The 12,822-nt window shown below is 38.0% G+C and overlaps 4 protein-coding genes across 4 annotated transcripts; 1 reads left to right on the forward strand and 3 right to left on the reverse strand.

Moving 5' to 3' along the window:
• Positions 1-14: 14 nt before the first annotated feature.
• FDP41_006641 (uncharacterized protein) lies at positions 15-1,874 on the reverse strand (the record flags this gene model as incomplete). The annotated part of the gene is made up of 1 exon (XM_044710299.1): positions 15-1,874. One exon carries the CDS (start codon positions 1,872-1,874, stop codon positions 15-17), a length of 1,860 nt encoding a protein of 619 aa, XP_044559322.1.
• Positions 1,875-2,095: 221 nt separating this feature from the next.
• Positions 2,096-8,719, reverse strand: FDP41_006642 (uncharacterized protein; the record flags this gene model as incomplete). The annotated part of the gene is made up of 1 exon (XM_044710300.1): positions 2,096-8,719. One exon carries the CDS (start codon positions 8,717-8,719, stop codon positions 2,096-2,098), a length of 6,624 nt encoding a protein of 2,207 aa, XP_044559323.1.
• A 277-nt stretch (positions 8,720-8,996) lies between these two features.
• Positions 8,997-10,594, reverse strand: FDP41_006643 (uncharacterized protein; the record flags this gene model as incomplete). The annotated part of the gene is made up of 2 exons (XM_044710301.1): positions 8,997-10,186; positions 10,297-10,594. 2 exons carry the CDS (start codon positions 10,592-10,594, stop codon positions 8,997-8,999), a joined length of 1,488 nt encoding a protein of 495 aa, XP_044559324.1.
• A 590-nt stretch (positions 10,595-11,184) lies between these two features.
• Positions 11,185-12,822, forward strand: FDP41_006644 (uncharacterized protein; the record flags this gene model as incomplete). The annotated part of the gene is made up of 1 exon (XM_044710302.1): positions 11,185-12,822. A coding segment is annotated over one exon (1,638 nt), but the record flags the coding sequence as incomplete, so codon positions are not given.

Here is a 12,822-nt window from a genome sequence, read left to right on the forward strand (position 1 = left end):
CCATACATATATCATCAACAAATTGAATTCTTATCAGATACAATTGATTGAGTAAAATTAATAACTTGAGGTGACACTTGTAAACGTGATGAAACATAATCAATAGCATGAATATTTTGCTCGAGAGCAATCATGACAATTTCCAAACAATCTTGCATTTCTTTGGAGGCATATTTGAGAGCGAGCCCATCAGATCTGACTGCTGCCTTAACAATTTCAAAATTATTTCTCCATTCTACTGGTGCAAACCGAAGAGCATATCCATCGTTTATGACAGCTGTCATCACAATTTTCCAATTGGTTATTTCATCAATATTATTCTGAACAGATGTGTTGCCATCCATCTCGTGCTCATAACTGCGAAGCTCTACAGGAACGTCCTCCAGCATGGAACCATCGAGTGAGACAGCTAGCAATGCTACTTCCCGATCGCACTTTAATCGATCCGAAGCAAAGTGATATGAAGTTGGGTCGCCCTCAATAAATTTTGTGACAAACTCCTTGTCATCTCTCAATTCATGATTGGCATTATTCAAATCCTCAGAGAGCCAAACAAGCTCCTTGTCTTTCTTGAACGATTCAAGCAACTCATTGTTGTGACCAATGGCATTAATCAACCAATTAAATGAATTGGAGTCTTGTGATATTGCAATATTCACAATCTCTCTATGACGTTCTATAATCGATTCGGAAACATATTGAAGAGCATGTGGTGCGTTGCGAACGGCCTCAAATACAATTTCATAATCATCACCGAATTGATCTTTTACAATCTTTAAACATTCACCGTGACTTTTCACACTCATCAAAACAAGTTCTCTCAATGCACACAATCGAGCACTGCAAGATTCTAAAGCAGCGCCATCGTTATTGACAGCTGTCCATGCCACTTCATAGTCATCTCTTAATCGTTGAGAGGCATATCCTAACATGTTTCCTTTTTTTGAAACTGCTAGTTTGACCAGTTCTTTGTCGTCTCTCAATTCATTCGAAACAAATTCTAAATATTTTGGGCAATGTTCGAGAACAATTTTTACAATTTCTCTGTCATTATTGAAATGACTATTCACATAGATAAAGAGAGAAGGATGTCTTTTCATTAAACGTGTAATATAATTTCCTTTCAGCAACATTTCTTTTGGAGCATATTTAAGGCATGATCCATTATGCATAAATTGATCCTCAGATAGAAAGCGTGGCAGAGAGCTGTCTCTTGTCATTAACTTTATCAACTCTAAATTATGGGAATCTTGCTTGTATTTTTCGTCTTTATACTTTACGACCCAATATTTAAAATGAACAAACATCCCTTGATTCTCAACATACACCATTGGTCCATCTAAAAACACTCGACGACCGCGCAAGAATCCAACGACCCAACATACTTGCTGCATAGGTTCAAAAAAGTCGATCGTCCACTGTGAAAAAGGCAACAAGATCTGACTTGGATGAAAAAACATGGATCTTGATGATGAGTGAATTTTGCCATTATTAAATTTCAGAAACTCTCTCACATGAAATGCCAAATTTGGTAAGTTTTGTGGTTGGAACTTTTTCAAAATGTTGTGGTATTTGGAGACATTATTTTGAAAATAATTTTCGAGCATCTCATCATCAGTAAAAGCAGGTTCTTCCACAAGCGGTAATTTCAAACAAGAATTGACAATTCTCCACCATGCTCGCAATTCTCTAATTTCGACTTGATTACATGCACGATGAAATTTTGAGCACACTCGTTCCGAATGCATTCGCGATTGATCATCCAAGAATTCAAAAATAATTTCAACAAGCTCGATTGGAAGCTGGTCAAAGCAAGTTTGCCATGAGGGTAGAGGATACTCTTCGGGATTTGACATGCTTTGACAGCTTGACATTTTTTTTGAACAGGACAACAACTCTTGAAGTTACTAAGGAACACACTGAAGAGTTGTTACACTTCAACGGTTTCTCCTGGAAACACTACTTTAATTCCCTCATTTTCCTTAAACGAATCGAAAGTGTATGTTTCTACGTAATGTGAAACAAAAGGAACATGTTCCTCGGTATTCAAGAATGAAGTGTGAATAAAAGTTGTGAATCACGAATTATTGTTTCTTTACTTGTTGAATGTGTCACGCAGCTTATTTCCAAGGACATTCGCAAACGTAGCACCACGCTCTCGCATGGTATTTAAACGAGTGGATACTGATGAAGAAGGCTGGGATGATGACAAGGAAGAGGATGATGAGGAATTTCTCATCGATGAGGTGCTACCACCACTAGAAGTACTGTTTGGAGGTGCTACTGGAAGTTGTGGCAAATGCTTTGGAGGTATATGGGGGAGTGGTTTCTTGTCTTCATGATGAGGATGTTGTGGAGAGTATACGCTTTGACTTCGTTGCTGACTTCTAAAGCTAAGTACAGTTTCTAATTTAAGGTCATCGCTTGGAGTAGTTGCTCTGATTGTAATATCTTCGTTTGTGGTGGTTGATTCTTCCTTGTCAATGATAGTGTTGTCAGATGAAGATTTCGATCCCAACAAACCCTCTTTTTCTGCCAATTTCATTCCTAACTCCATATTTTGCATTTGCAAAATTTGATTTTGTTCTTTGAGTTCTGCTAGTTGCACATAAAGATCAGAAATGATGTTCTTCAATTCGCTATTCACTAATTGTTGGTCAGAAATTTCTCCTCTCACAACTTGCGACGATTCATTCTTCTTTTCCATTTTAAGAGCTCTTTCTGTCTGTTGAATTTGTCTCTTAACTAGAATGTTATACTCCTTCTCCACTTTGCTCTTATCGATTTGAGTCTTTTGTAACTCTTGTTGTAATTGAAGAATGTGTTCACGTAGTGTTCGATGCAGTGCATTTGTCTCTTCTTGAGCTTTCTTGAATCGTTTCTTTTCCTCTTTCAACTTATTCTCCAATTCTCTAATTTTATGATCTCTGAAATCGCATTCAGATTGTAACTTTTTGGTGTGCAATTTCTGTTCTAGTAAAAGTTTTCGAGTTTCACTTTCTTGAGCTAAGAAAGTTGAAATGCTCTGTTCACGTTTTTCTTGTTCATTTCTAAATGATTGAATGTACTCATAGAGTTGACTAAATTCAATTCGTAATGCAAACTCTTCTTCAGCAGCTAACCTTAAACAATCCTTAATGGTTTCAAATTGTTTTTGCATTTGTCGTAATTCGCGGTTTTGATATTCAATTGATTCATCAGAGAGTACCTTATTGATGATTTCCTCATGCTTACTTGCATCATTTTCCTTCTTATCAAAATACTCTCTTGAGATATCTGTCTGTACACAAATATCAATTCTAAGATTCTTTAAACGAAGCTCCTCAATAGTTCTTGTTCCAAGTCGAACCCAATCCTTCAATTGATTAGCTGTTTCTGGGTAAATAAAGAGTCTCTTTTCATTTCCATTGATCAGTGCCAAAACTTCTTTTGGCATTCCATCATCAAGGGGTACATGTGTTTGAATATACTCGGTTGTATCTTTGAGTGGCATATGATAAAATAGATACTTGTCCAGAGCGGTCGTGGAATCTTTGACAAAGCTTGTAGGTGGCAATTTTTGGGTGAGGCACAAAATCTCGCAAGTATCAAGCATGACGCAATGAACTCTCTTGAAATCTTGGGAAGAGTGAGTCAACACTTTACAAGGTCCTTCAATCAAAATTTGTTTCTTGTTATCGTCAACTTTAGGTGTTGAAGATTGTGCAGTGAGCATAGATTTTGAAGGTGACCTAATGAGAGATTGTTGATTTTGCATTTCTGCCAATATTTCGGTGAGATGAATCTTACTCTGAATTGCAGACTCCAATGCCTCTGTTTTATCGTTGAGCTCTGTTTGCATGTTTGCTACTATTTTGGTAAGATTGTAATGTTCCACAAGTGTTTTAGTAAATGATCGTTGCGATTCCGCGATCAAATCTCCTAAGGTCTGGAACTTTTTGATGATGAGGAGAGTTTTCTTGTCAGCGAAAAGTGCAAAATAACCTTGCAACATGTCTGCCCATTGTTTGATATCCTTAAATTGACTTCGAAGTAATTTTGAAATAACATAAAGCATTTCAGGTTTGATCTCGATACGAAGAGAGTCTTTTGAATGGCCAATAGAAGGATCCATAGCTTGGAACCAAATACCTCTCTTACTTAATGGTTTTGTGTAGTCATTCACCAATCCAAGCATAAAATCAACAGGAGCTGATGTTAGAGGTACAATTTGTAAATTTTTCTCGGCATTACTATCACCTGCTGATGCATTATGAGTATCATCCAATGATTTGAATGGTAAATCTGTTCTAATGAGACAATGAACATTTGTTTCACTTCCAAAAAGTTTCAATTCGTATTCATGAGATCTATTGCTAAAGCTTTGAATGGTTTGTTTTGAACTTCGTTCTAAATGTTCAATTCGATAGAGATTGTCGAATTTTGGTGTGGATTCAGTCTCCATTATTGCACGCGTCGGTACATGAACGATGCCCAGAGTTTTAATTTCGAAACCAGCAGCATTGGGAGATGGTCCTTTTCCAATTATATAGACTTCCAAGCCCTCAATAGAAACATCAAAAAGCATGGGATAAAAAGTTTTTCGAGTAGCAGCCAGGTAAGCTTCATCCTTTGGATTATCTTCTTCCTCTTCCTCACCATCATGATGGATAGTTTCAACCTTTTTCTTCTTCTTCTTATCTTTAATCTTTTTAGCTACGGTCTTAATAGTTGGTATTAATTCTTCCTTAATGACTGGAATAATTTCACTTGTGCTCTCTTTTGGCTTTCTAACGATTGTTGCTGGCTCAATGGCACGTTCACCACGTGGTGACGAAGATGAATCAGTTGCGAAAGTTGCAGCGGTTGTTGTTGTGCTTCTTGGAGAGGCAGGTGTCACTGAACTATTCTGCCTTGAAGTGGTGGTCGTGACATCCTTTTCTTTCTCCTTCATGATCACATCTACCAAAGAGAATCCGTCATCATCAATGGTCAATGAAATTTGTGGAGATTGTGCAAGTGGACTAGTCTTCTTTTCTTGAGCATGAGAAGATGTAATAATTTCGAAATCGTCATCATGTGTTTCTTCAATGTTTTCTGGTGTTGCTGGAGTAGCAGCATCGACACCAATGTCAACTTTTTCGCCATTGCCTATTGTAGACGATTCAGGAACAGAAGATGGTGTGATATGTTGTTGATCGTCTAGTGGTGCAGTTTGAGAATCTTGTGATGAAGCCACTGGTTGTCCTTGTGACTCTGTTTGTTCTTTCACAGCAAGAAAATCGGGTGGTAGAGCTGGAGCAGATACTTCCGATGAGACGCTGTCTGTTGCTTTCTTCTTTTGAGGTAAATACTTCTCTCTGATTTTACTGTACGTTCTTTTCACTGTTCTATTCATAATTTCCATTGGAGAAATGTCAAACGCATTTTCTCTTGAGTTTAAGAAATGGAAGACATGATATGCAGTGTCAGTATTCAAACCAATGTGAATTCCATTGGCTCGGAGTATAAGCCTTGCATTTCGTAAGTACTTCAAATTTACGTGAGGTTCAACTGATTGTTCATCGTTTGAGATTGGTGTTGCTATTTTCATCTCAGTATTGTTTAAATCTATTGGGTGCTCATACCTGAACACAACCATATATTTGGGAGTATTGGGCGAAAATTTCTTTTGGTTCATTGCAAAAACATATGGACTCTGTTGTGATGTTTTGGAATTAATGTGGCTTACCATAATTGAAGATGGATTCTGTCCATTTTGTGGTGATGTGATCTCAAAATGAGTAATCTTACTCTTGACTGTTACAAAATTACTAGTTTTTGTAATGTTATTTGTCTCAACTAGTACCTCAGCTCCATTCAATTGTAATGTCAATAACTTGGCGTCCATGGATGAATCATACTTTGATGAGAAGAATGCTTCCATACTTGTTGCTGATGAGGCAGTTATGGATAATTCAAGAGATGCAATCTTAGACATGAACATGAGAGGTATTAGACGAATATCTTCTTTTGGAGTGTCTACGACTGGTTGTTGACTTGTTGGCTTTTTAAAAAGATCAATGTTATGTGCGTGAAATGATTTGGTACTTTGGATGAGCAAAGACTTGATCATTGGTGGATCATCAACAAATGTTCTAATAAACTCCAAAAATAGAATTACTTGAGATTGATTCATGTGGAAATTCAAATTCTCTATAAATGTTAATAGTACAATCTTTGGTAACTTGGCATGATATTCAGAGATTGATTCATCATTAACTCCCAAGTCAAATGTTAGTGAAAGAGGTTCCATAATTCGTTGAGGAGGTGAGTGAATGGAAGGCATGATTTGAATTAAAAAATCAGAAAGCTTCACTTTAAATTTGTGAGGTAGCAATTCCCATAGAGTGGTATGCTGAGAATTGTAATCCGTGCTACAGGAAGGAAAACTGTCAATGGATTTTGGTGCAAATAGAGAGTCTTGATCTTTTTTACCCCATTCTGATTGTTTTTTGATTCTAGGATCGCTTGTAATAATTAATTCACGGCTATCAATACACATTATTTCGTTTACGTCCGAAAAATTGTTGACACTGTAATTCGATGGAACAAAAATTTTTGGGCTTCTAATTTCTACAAGGAATGAGAAACTTTTCTCATCTCCATCATCATCAGAGGTATAATCGGATGAAGTTAGAGAGCCACTTGAAGGAGATACCTTGAGTTTTTCATTGCTATTCTTGCTGCTGCTCTTAAGTGATGAAGAGCTTTGTGAAGGTCGCACAAGCTTATTGGTCAAAATTACAGTTTCAGGTGGAGGTTTAACAGACATATCTGGTAAACATTCTAAACAATACTCGACTAATCGTATCAATCTTCTTACATCCAACATTACTTGAATTGGATTAACTCTACACTCCAAAACAAACTCCATGCCTTCGCCTTTCACAAATTTAAACCTAACCATTTCTTTACCCTCTTCGAAAAATTTTCTCTTCAAAATTGAATTGTGAGGTCTATAAACTCGCTCTACAATTTTGTGGTCAGGATAGTAACGATGGGTTGACAAAAATTCTGGCCATATTTCTAAATTTACAGTGTATCCGTGGTGGTGAGGCTGACTTGGAGAATTCAATCTGTTTGTATGACTAATGAGCTCATCTTCTTCATATTCATCACGGAAAATTTGAGGTTGAATCAAATAATTTTCATCCTTCAATTCATTGTCAACTGTGTTGAGATTGCTAATCAGTTCCAAATCCAAGAAAGATGTTGCATTTTCTGTTAAACTTCCTTGTCCTTTAAAGCTTGTTGTAATTTCTTTAAATTGTATAAATGGTATTCCGAGTTGAATGTTCGTTTCTGTGGGATTGTCCTCTGGAATTACAACCCCAAGTTGAAAACCCAACATTTCAAAAAAGTATCCAAGAACTCGCTTATTCTCTCTTCCTACCACTTGCTTTGGTTGATTATTGCTATCACGACTATACAGGAATGTCATTTGAAATTCGTTTAAATTTACAACTATAGTCTTTCGAGCTGCTTCTTGAGGTTGTGCGTTTGCTTTTTTGATTGTTTCATCATTTATAATTTCCATGTCACCTAAATCAGAATCCAATTCAGCTAACTCCTCTTCTAATTTGGCTTCATCGTCAGAGTCTTCTTCAGCCTCAACATCATTAGAATCAACAAAAAATTTGGAAATAGCCTTGGATTGTTTTCCTGAATTGGTGGTTGTCATTGAGTTCTTGCTCGAGAGACTTGTTTGACTATTGGATCTCTTGTGTTTTTTTACATAGGTAGAAAGAACATCTTTGGGCTGCTTTAAATCCTCTCTTGCCGACGCTGCTTTAAAAGCTAGTAAAACGCTTATTAAGCCTTTGATATCTTCTTGCCTTAATGTAATAGCAATCCGAGGAAGTACAATTTCTGCTGTCACGCTCAGTAGAGAGGATTGTTTTCCAACAGTTACAGCTCTTTTTTTCATAGTTATAAACATTTGACAATAAATATCCTCTAATAATCGGATGGGAGGAAGAGGTACAAACGTAGGTGGCTTTTTCTGATTTGATGGATAAAAACTCAAGCTTGGAATGAGTGAAATAGAGATGGATTCTACAGATCCTAAACGATGAACCCACACGAATGGATGATTCTTTTCAACTTTTGGAATTGCAATTTTCAAATCTGTCACTGGTTTAAACCTATAATCTGTTGTTTGTAGTGAAAATCCTTTCACTAAAATTTGTAATACATGAGGTGTATACGGTCCAATCACTGTCGATGGAATTTGTCCCAACGTTTTAACGTTAATTTCCACCCAATTAACTACAATTTTTATACCATCGATAATTCTATCCACAAATCCATACTTGCTTGTTCCGGTTGAACTTTTTGATGTGTCATCACCTTGAGACCCTCTATTTTTGTCTATAAAATCCTTTAGAGGTGTCTTTTTAACGAATGGCTTTATCGGTTCTTCCAGATTAATGATGAGTCGATCCAATGTGAGGATAATGGGATCATTTGTGAGCCGTGTAATACCAGGCAATCGTATTGAAAGTTGATTAACATGAGCATCCATCACTTGAAGAAAATCAATCGGAAGAACTTCTTGAATTACTTGCTCATTCACTTGAAGATTTGTAAGAGCACCTGTTCCTTTTAGAAACGACAAGGACAGAGCTTCTTTTCCCCAATTTTTGATAAAAACGGAAAGATATTTTCCCAATACATTTGATATGAGTCGATCAGTCATGGTAGGTTGTGGCTACAAAATGCTTGTTGTGATATAAATATATATATTTGACAACAAAAAAATCAAGGTTGTTGTACAAAATTGTTGAAGAAGGGTATTATCTTGTTGATGAGTGGTTGTCGTGGATTGTAGTAGTATGGATGATGATGAGATCCTTCTTCCGACCTGGTTTTGGACCAAACTTTGAAGATAGCGTCCGCAAGGAAAAGGATAGCGGAAAGATATTTTTTTTGTTAGAAAGCCAACGTTGATGCTTCGTTGCCTGTTTTTGTCGAATTTATTTCGTGTTGGGATGATGGTATTTCAAATTCAAAAGCATCCACAAATGACCTAGAAAGATGGTAAATTCTTCCTCAGTAAGACCTTTGTTGCCTCCATGCAAATTTTGGTGCGTCTGTGGTTGGCTTGTTGAGAAAAGGTGTGACTTTGAAGGAGGGCGAGAGTTATTATGACTTGGAATTGAGTCGTGCTTTTGTTGTTGCAATAGAGTTGGCTTCCTTTTTGAAACTCCATTATCCGAATATTTACATCTCTCAAAGGTTTCAATATATTCCATCCAGACATCATGTAATTCAGGATTATTTGCGATGTGTTTAAATTTCACAAAAACAATATTTGTAATGTATTGCCTTAGAGTCAAATTGGCTGGGAAAAATAATTCAGGATCACGACAAGTGATAGATCTCTCAATTAAAAGGGGTGAATATAAAACAAACTCTCGAAATGAGAAATAATTTCGTTGAGTAATTCTGTACATTTCGTCCATGTGGAGTGACATGATGTTTTTGGAAGAGTCTGAAGGAACGATATTGTTGGGAATGGGTTGTGATGATGTTGTGACAATAGCTGGTTGATGATGAATGACCGTTGACGTGGAATTTGCAGACAAGTTCAAATTACTTCTTGTGTGAGGTAGTGTGTTAGGTGGTGTTTGAACCACATTGCCATTACTTGCAAACGACGTTGAATGACTCATTAAGGAAACTCCAACGGGTTGAGACATGTAATTCGAAGATGCTGCTTGTCCTGGAAGTGAGGATTGAGCTGATTTAAAATCCTCAGATAGTTCATTCAAATGGCTCGATGATGCAGCATTAATTTTAGAATATTCCATTCTTCTTTCACTTACTGCAAATTCTAAAGATTGATGTCCTGTTGTTCGATTAATCATAGCAGCCACATCGTTTGAAATGGAACTCACTAAAGATTCACGAGCTTTGTAATAAAAAACAAATCCTTCATATTTTGGATCCGAGCTGTTGGCTACAAATAAATGTGGAAAATGAGGTAAAGGTTTGAGAGCAAAAACAGGTGGTTTCCAATCCATGGAAATTTCTTTGGATTGAATGGAATAACCTTGGATGACTGTGGAGATAGATTTTCGTGTGGTGCTTGGCTTGAAAAATTCCTTATCAAAATCTCTGTGTGTCTTTTCTCGTTTTTGAAATTGGTAAAATCTGTACTTTCCTATATCGTTATAAATTTGATATTTTGATCATTGTACAATAAAATAGAAAAATTATTAAATCATGAAATAAATTAAAAAAACATTCATTTGTGACACAATCATCACCTACGTTTCGAATTTCTCAAAATTACACACGTCACTAAAATCAATAAAAATAACACCACAAACACCGACCCCATAATAATTACAATTGAAATATAATCAATTTGATTCGGAATTTGTGTTAAATCAACTGCTCGTGTTTCAATTTTTGTCCTTCTTGTACCAGTCGATATGAACGATGGAAAATCGGTACGACTCCTCAAGTCATCGTACAAGTCCATCCAATTCATGTCATGAAAGTTATTGGGATGATGGTGATGGACAGGATGGTTTTCATCACCACCATCGGATAGATGTTGTCGCATTTTTTGAATTGACTGAATACACGAATTTCGATAGATTGATATAGACAGCAGAAGAAGATTAAACAGAATGGATATAGTATTTTGAAATTGGAGTTCTGTCATCTCCTGGCAAGTTTAATGAAGTTCAACGAAGTATGTGTGATTATTGAAAAAAAAAATGGCGATCGAATGGCGATAATTCATTCATTAGTAATCGTCACTAAAAATACGGAGTTTGATCCACTTATCATTTCATTGAATGGGGTCATTCGGAGAGAAAATCTTTGATGATCATTTTTCGTTAACCCTGCATTGATTAACAAGGATAGAATTGAAAATATAAGAAAACAGATACGTTATTTTAAATCAGACGTTCACTTTTAAGATACAATTTGAATCTTCTTGATGGTGGAGATATCACTAATATTCATTATCAAAACTCAACATGATGAACTATTGGAAGAGTGGAAAAACACGGCTGTGCCTGGACTGGATGTCAATTTTGACACTATTATGGAAGTCTATTTTCTTGACACAGATGCTTTTTATGCATGTCATGTTGGTTTTCCCTTCCAAATTATGGCTATTGTCTAGTGATTGCTTGTTCATGAATGGGTTTGGGTTTTTGGGTTTTTGGGTTTTTGGGTTTTTGGGTTTTTGGGTTTTTGGGTTTTTGGGTTTTTGGGTTTTTGGGTTTTTGGGTTTTTGGGTTTTGGGTTTTTGGGTTTTGGGTTTGGGTTTTGGGTTTGGGTTTGGGTTTGGGTTTGGGTTTGGGTTTGGGTTTGGGTTTGGGTTTGGGTTTGGGTTTGGGTTTGGGTTTGGGTTTGGGTTTGGGTTTGGGTTTGGGTTTGGGTTTGGGTTTGGGTTTGGGTTTGGGTTTGGGTTTGGGTTTGGGTTTGGGTTTGGGTTTGGGTTTGGGTTTGGGTTTGGGTTTGGGTTTGGGTTTGGGTTTGGGTTTGGGTTTGGGTTTGGGTTTGGGTTTGGGTTTGGGTTTGGGTTTGGGTTTGGGTTTGGGTTTGGGTTTGGGTTTGGGTTTGGGTTTGGGTTTGGGTTTGGGTTTGGGTTTGGGTTTGGGTTTGGGTTTGGGTTTGGGTTTGGGTTTGGGTTTGGGTTTGGGTTTGGGTTTGGGTTTGGGTTTGGGTTTGGGTTTGGGTTTGGGTTTGGGTTTGGGTTTGGGTTTGGGTTTGGGTTTGGGTTTGGGTTTGGGTTTGGGTTTGGGTTTGGGTTTGGGTTTGGGTTTGGGTTTGGGTTTGGGTTTGGGTTTGGGTTTGGGTTTGGGTTTGGGTTTGGGTTTGGGTTTGGGTTTGGGTTTGGGTTTGGGTTTGGGTTTGGGTTTGGGTTTGGGTTTGGGTTTGGGTTTGGGTTTGGGTTTGGGTTTGGGTTTGGGTTTGGGTTTGGGTTTGGGTTTGGGTTTGGGTTTGGGTTTGGGTTTGGGTTTGGGTTTGGGTTTGGGTTTGGGTTTGGGTTTGGGTTTGGGTTTGGGTTTGGGTTTGGGTTTGGGTTTGGGTTTGGGTTTGGGTTTGGGTTTGGGTTTGGGTTTGGGTTTGGGTTTGGGTTTGGGTTTGGGTTTGGGTTTGGGTTTGGGTTTGGGTTTGGGTTTGGGTTTGGGTTTGGGTTTGGGTTTGGGTTTGGGTTTGGGTTTGGGTTTGGGTTTGGGTTTGGGTTTGGGTTTGGGTTTGGGTTTGGGTTTGGGTTTGGGTTTGGGTTTGGGTTTGGGTTTGGGTTTGGGTTTGGGTTTGGGTTTGGGTTTGGGTTTGGGTTTGGGTTTGGGTTTGGGTTTGGGTTTGGGTTTGGGTTTGGGTTTGGGTTTGGGTTTGGGTTTGGGTTTGGGTTTGGGTTTGGGTTTGGGTTTGGGTTTGGGTTTGGGTTTGGGTTTGGGTTTGGGTTTGGGTTTGGGTTTGGGTTTGGGTTTGGGTTTGGGTTTGGGTTTGGGTTTGGGTTTGGGTTTGGGTTTGGGTTTGGGTTTGGGTTTGGGTTTGGGTTTGGGTTTGGGTTTGGGTTTGGGTTTGGGTTTGGGTTTGGGTTTGGGTTTGGGTTTGGGTTTGGGTTTGGGTTTGGGTTTGGGTTTGGGTTTGGGTTTGGGTTTGGGTTTGGGTTTGGGTTTGGGTTTGGGTTTGGGTTTGGGTTTGGGTTTGGGTTTGGGTTTGGGTTTGGGTTTGGGTTTGGGTTTGGGTTTGGGTTTGGGTTTGGGTTTGGGTTTGGGTTTGGGTTTGGGTTTGGGTTTGGGTTTTGGGTTTGGGTTTGGGTTT

Source organism: Naegleria fowleri (genome assembly GCF_008403515.1).
Source record: "Naegleria fowleri strain ATCC 30894 chromosome Unknown tig52, whole genome shotgun sequence".
Classification (NCBI taxonomy): Eukaryota; Heterolobosea; class Eutetramitea; order Acrasida; family Naegleriidae; genus Naegleria; species Naegleria fowleri.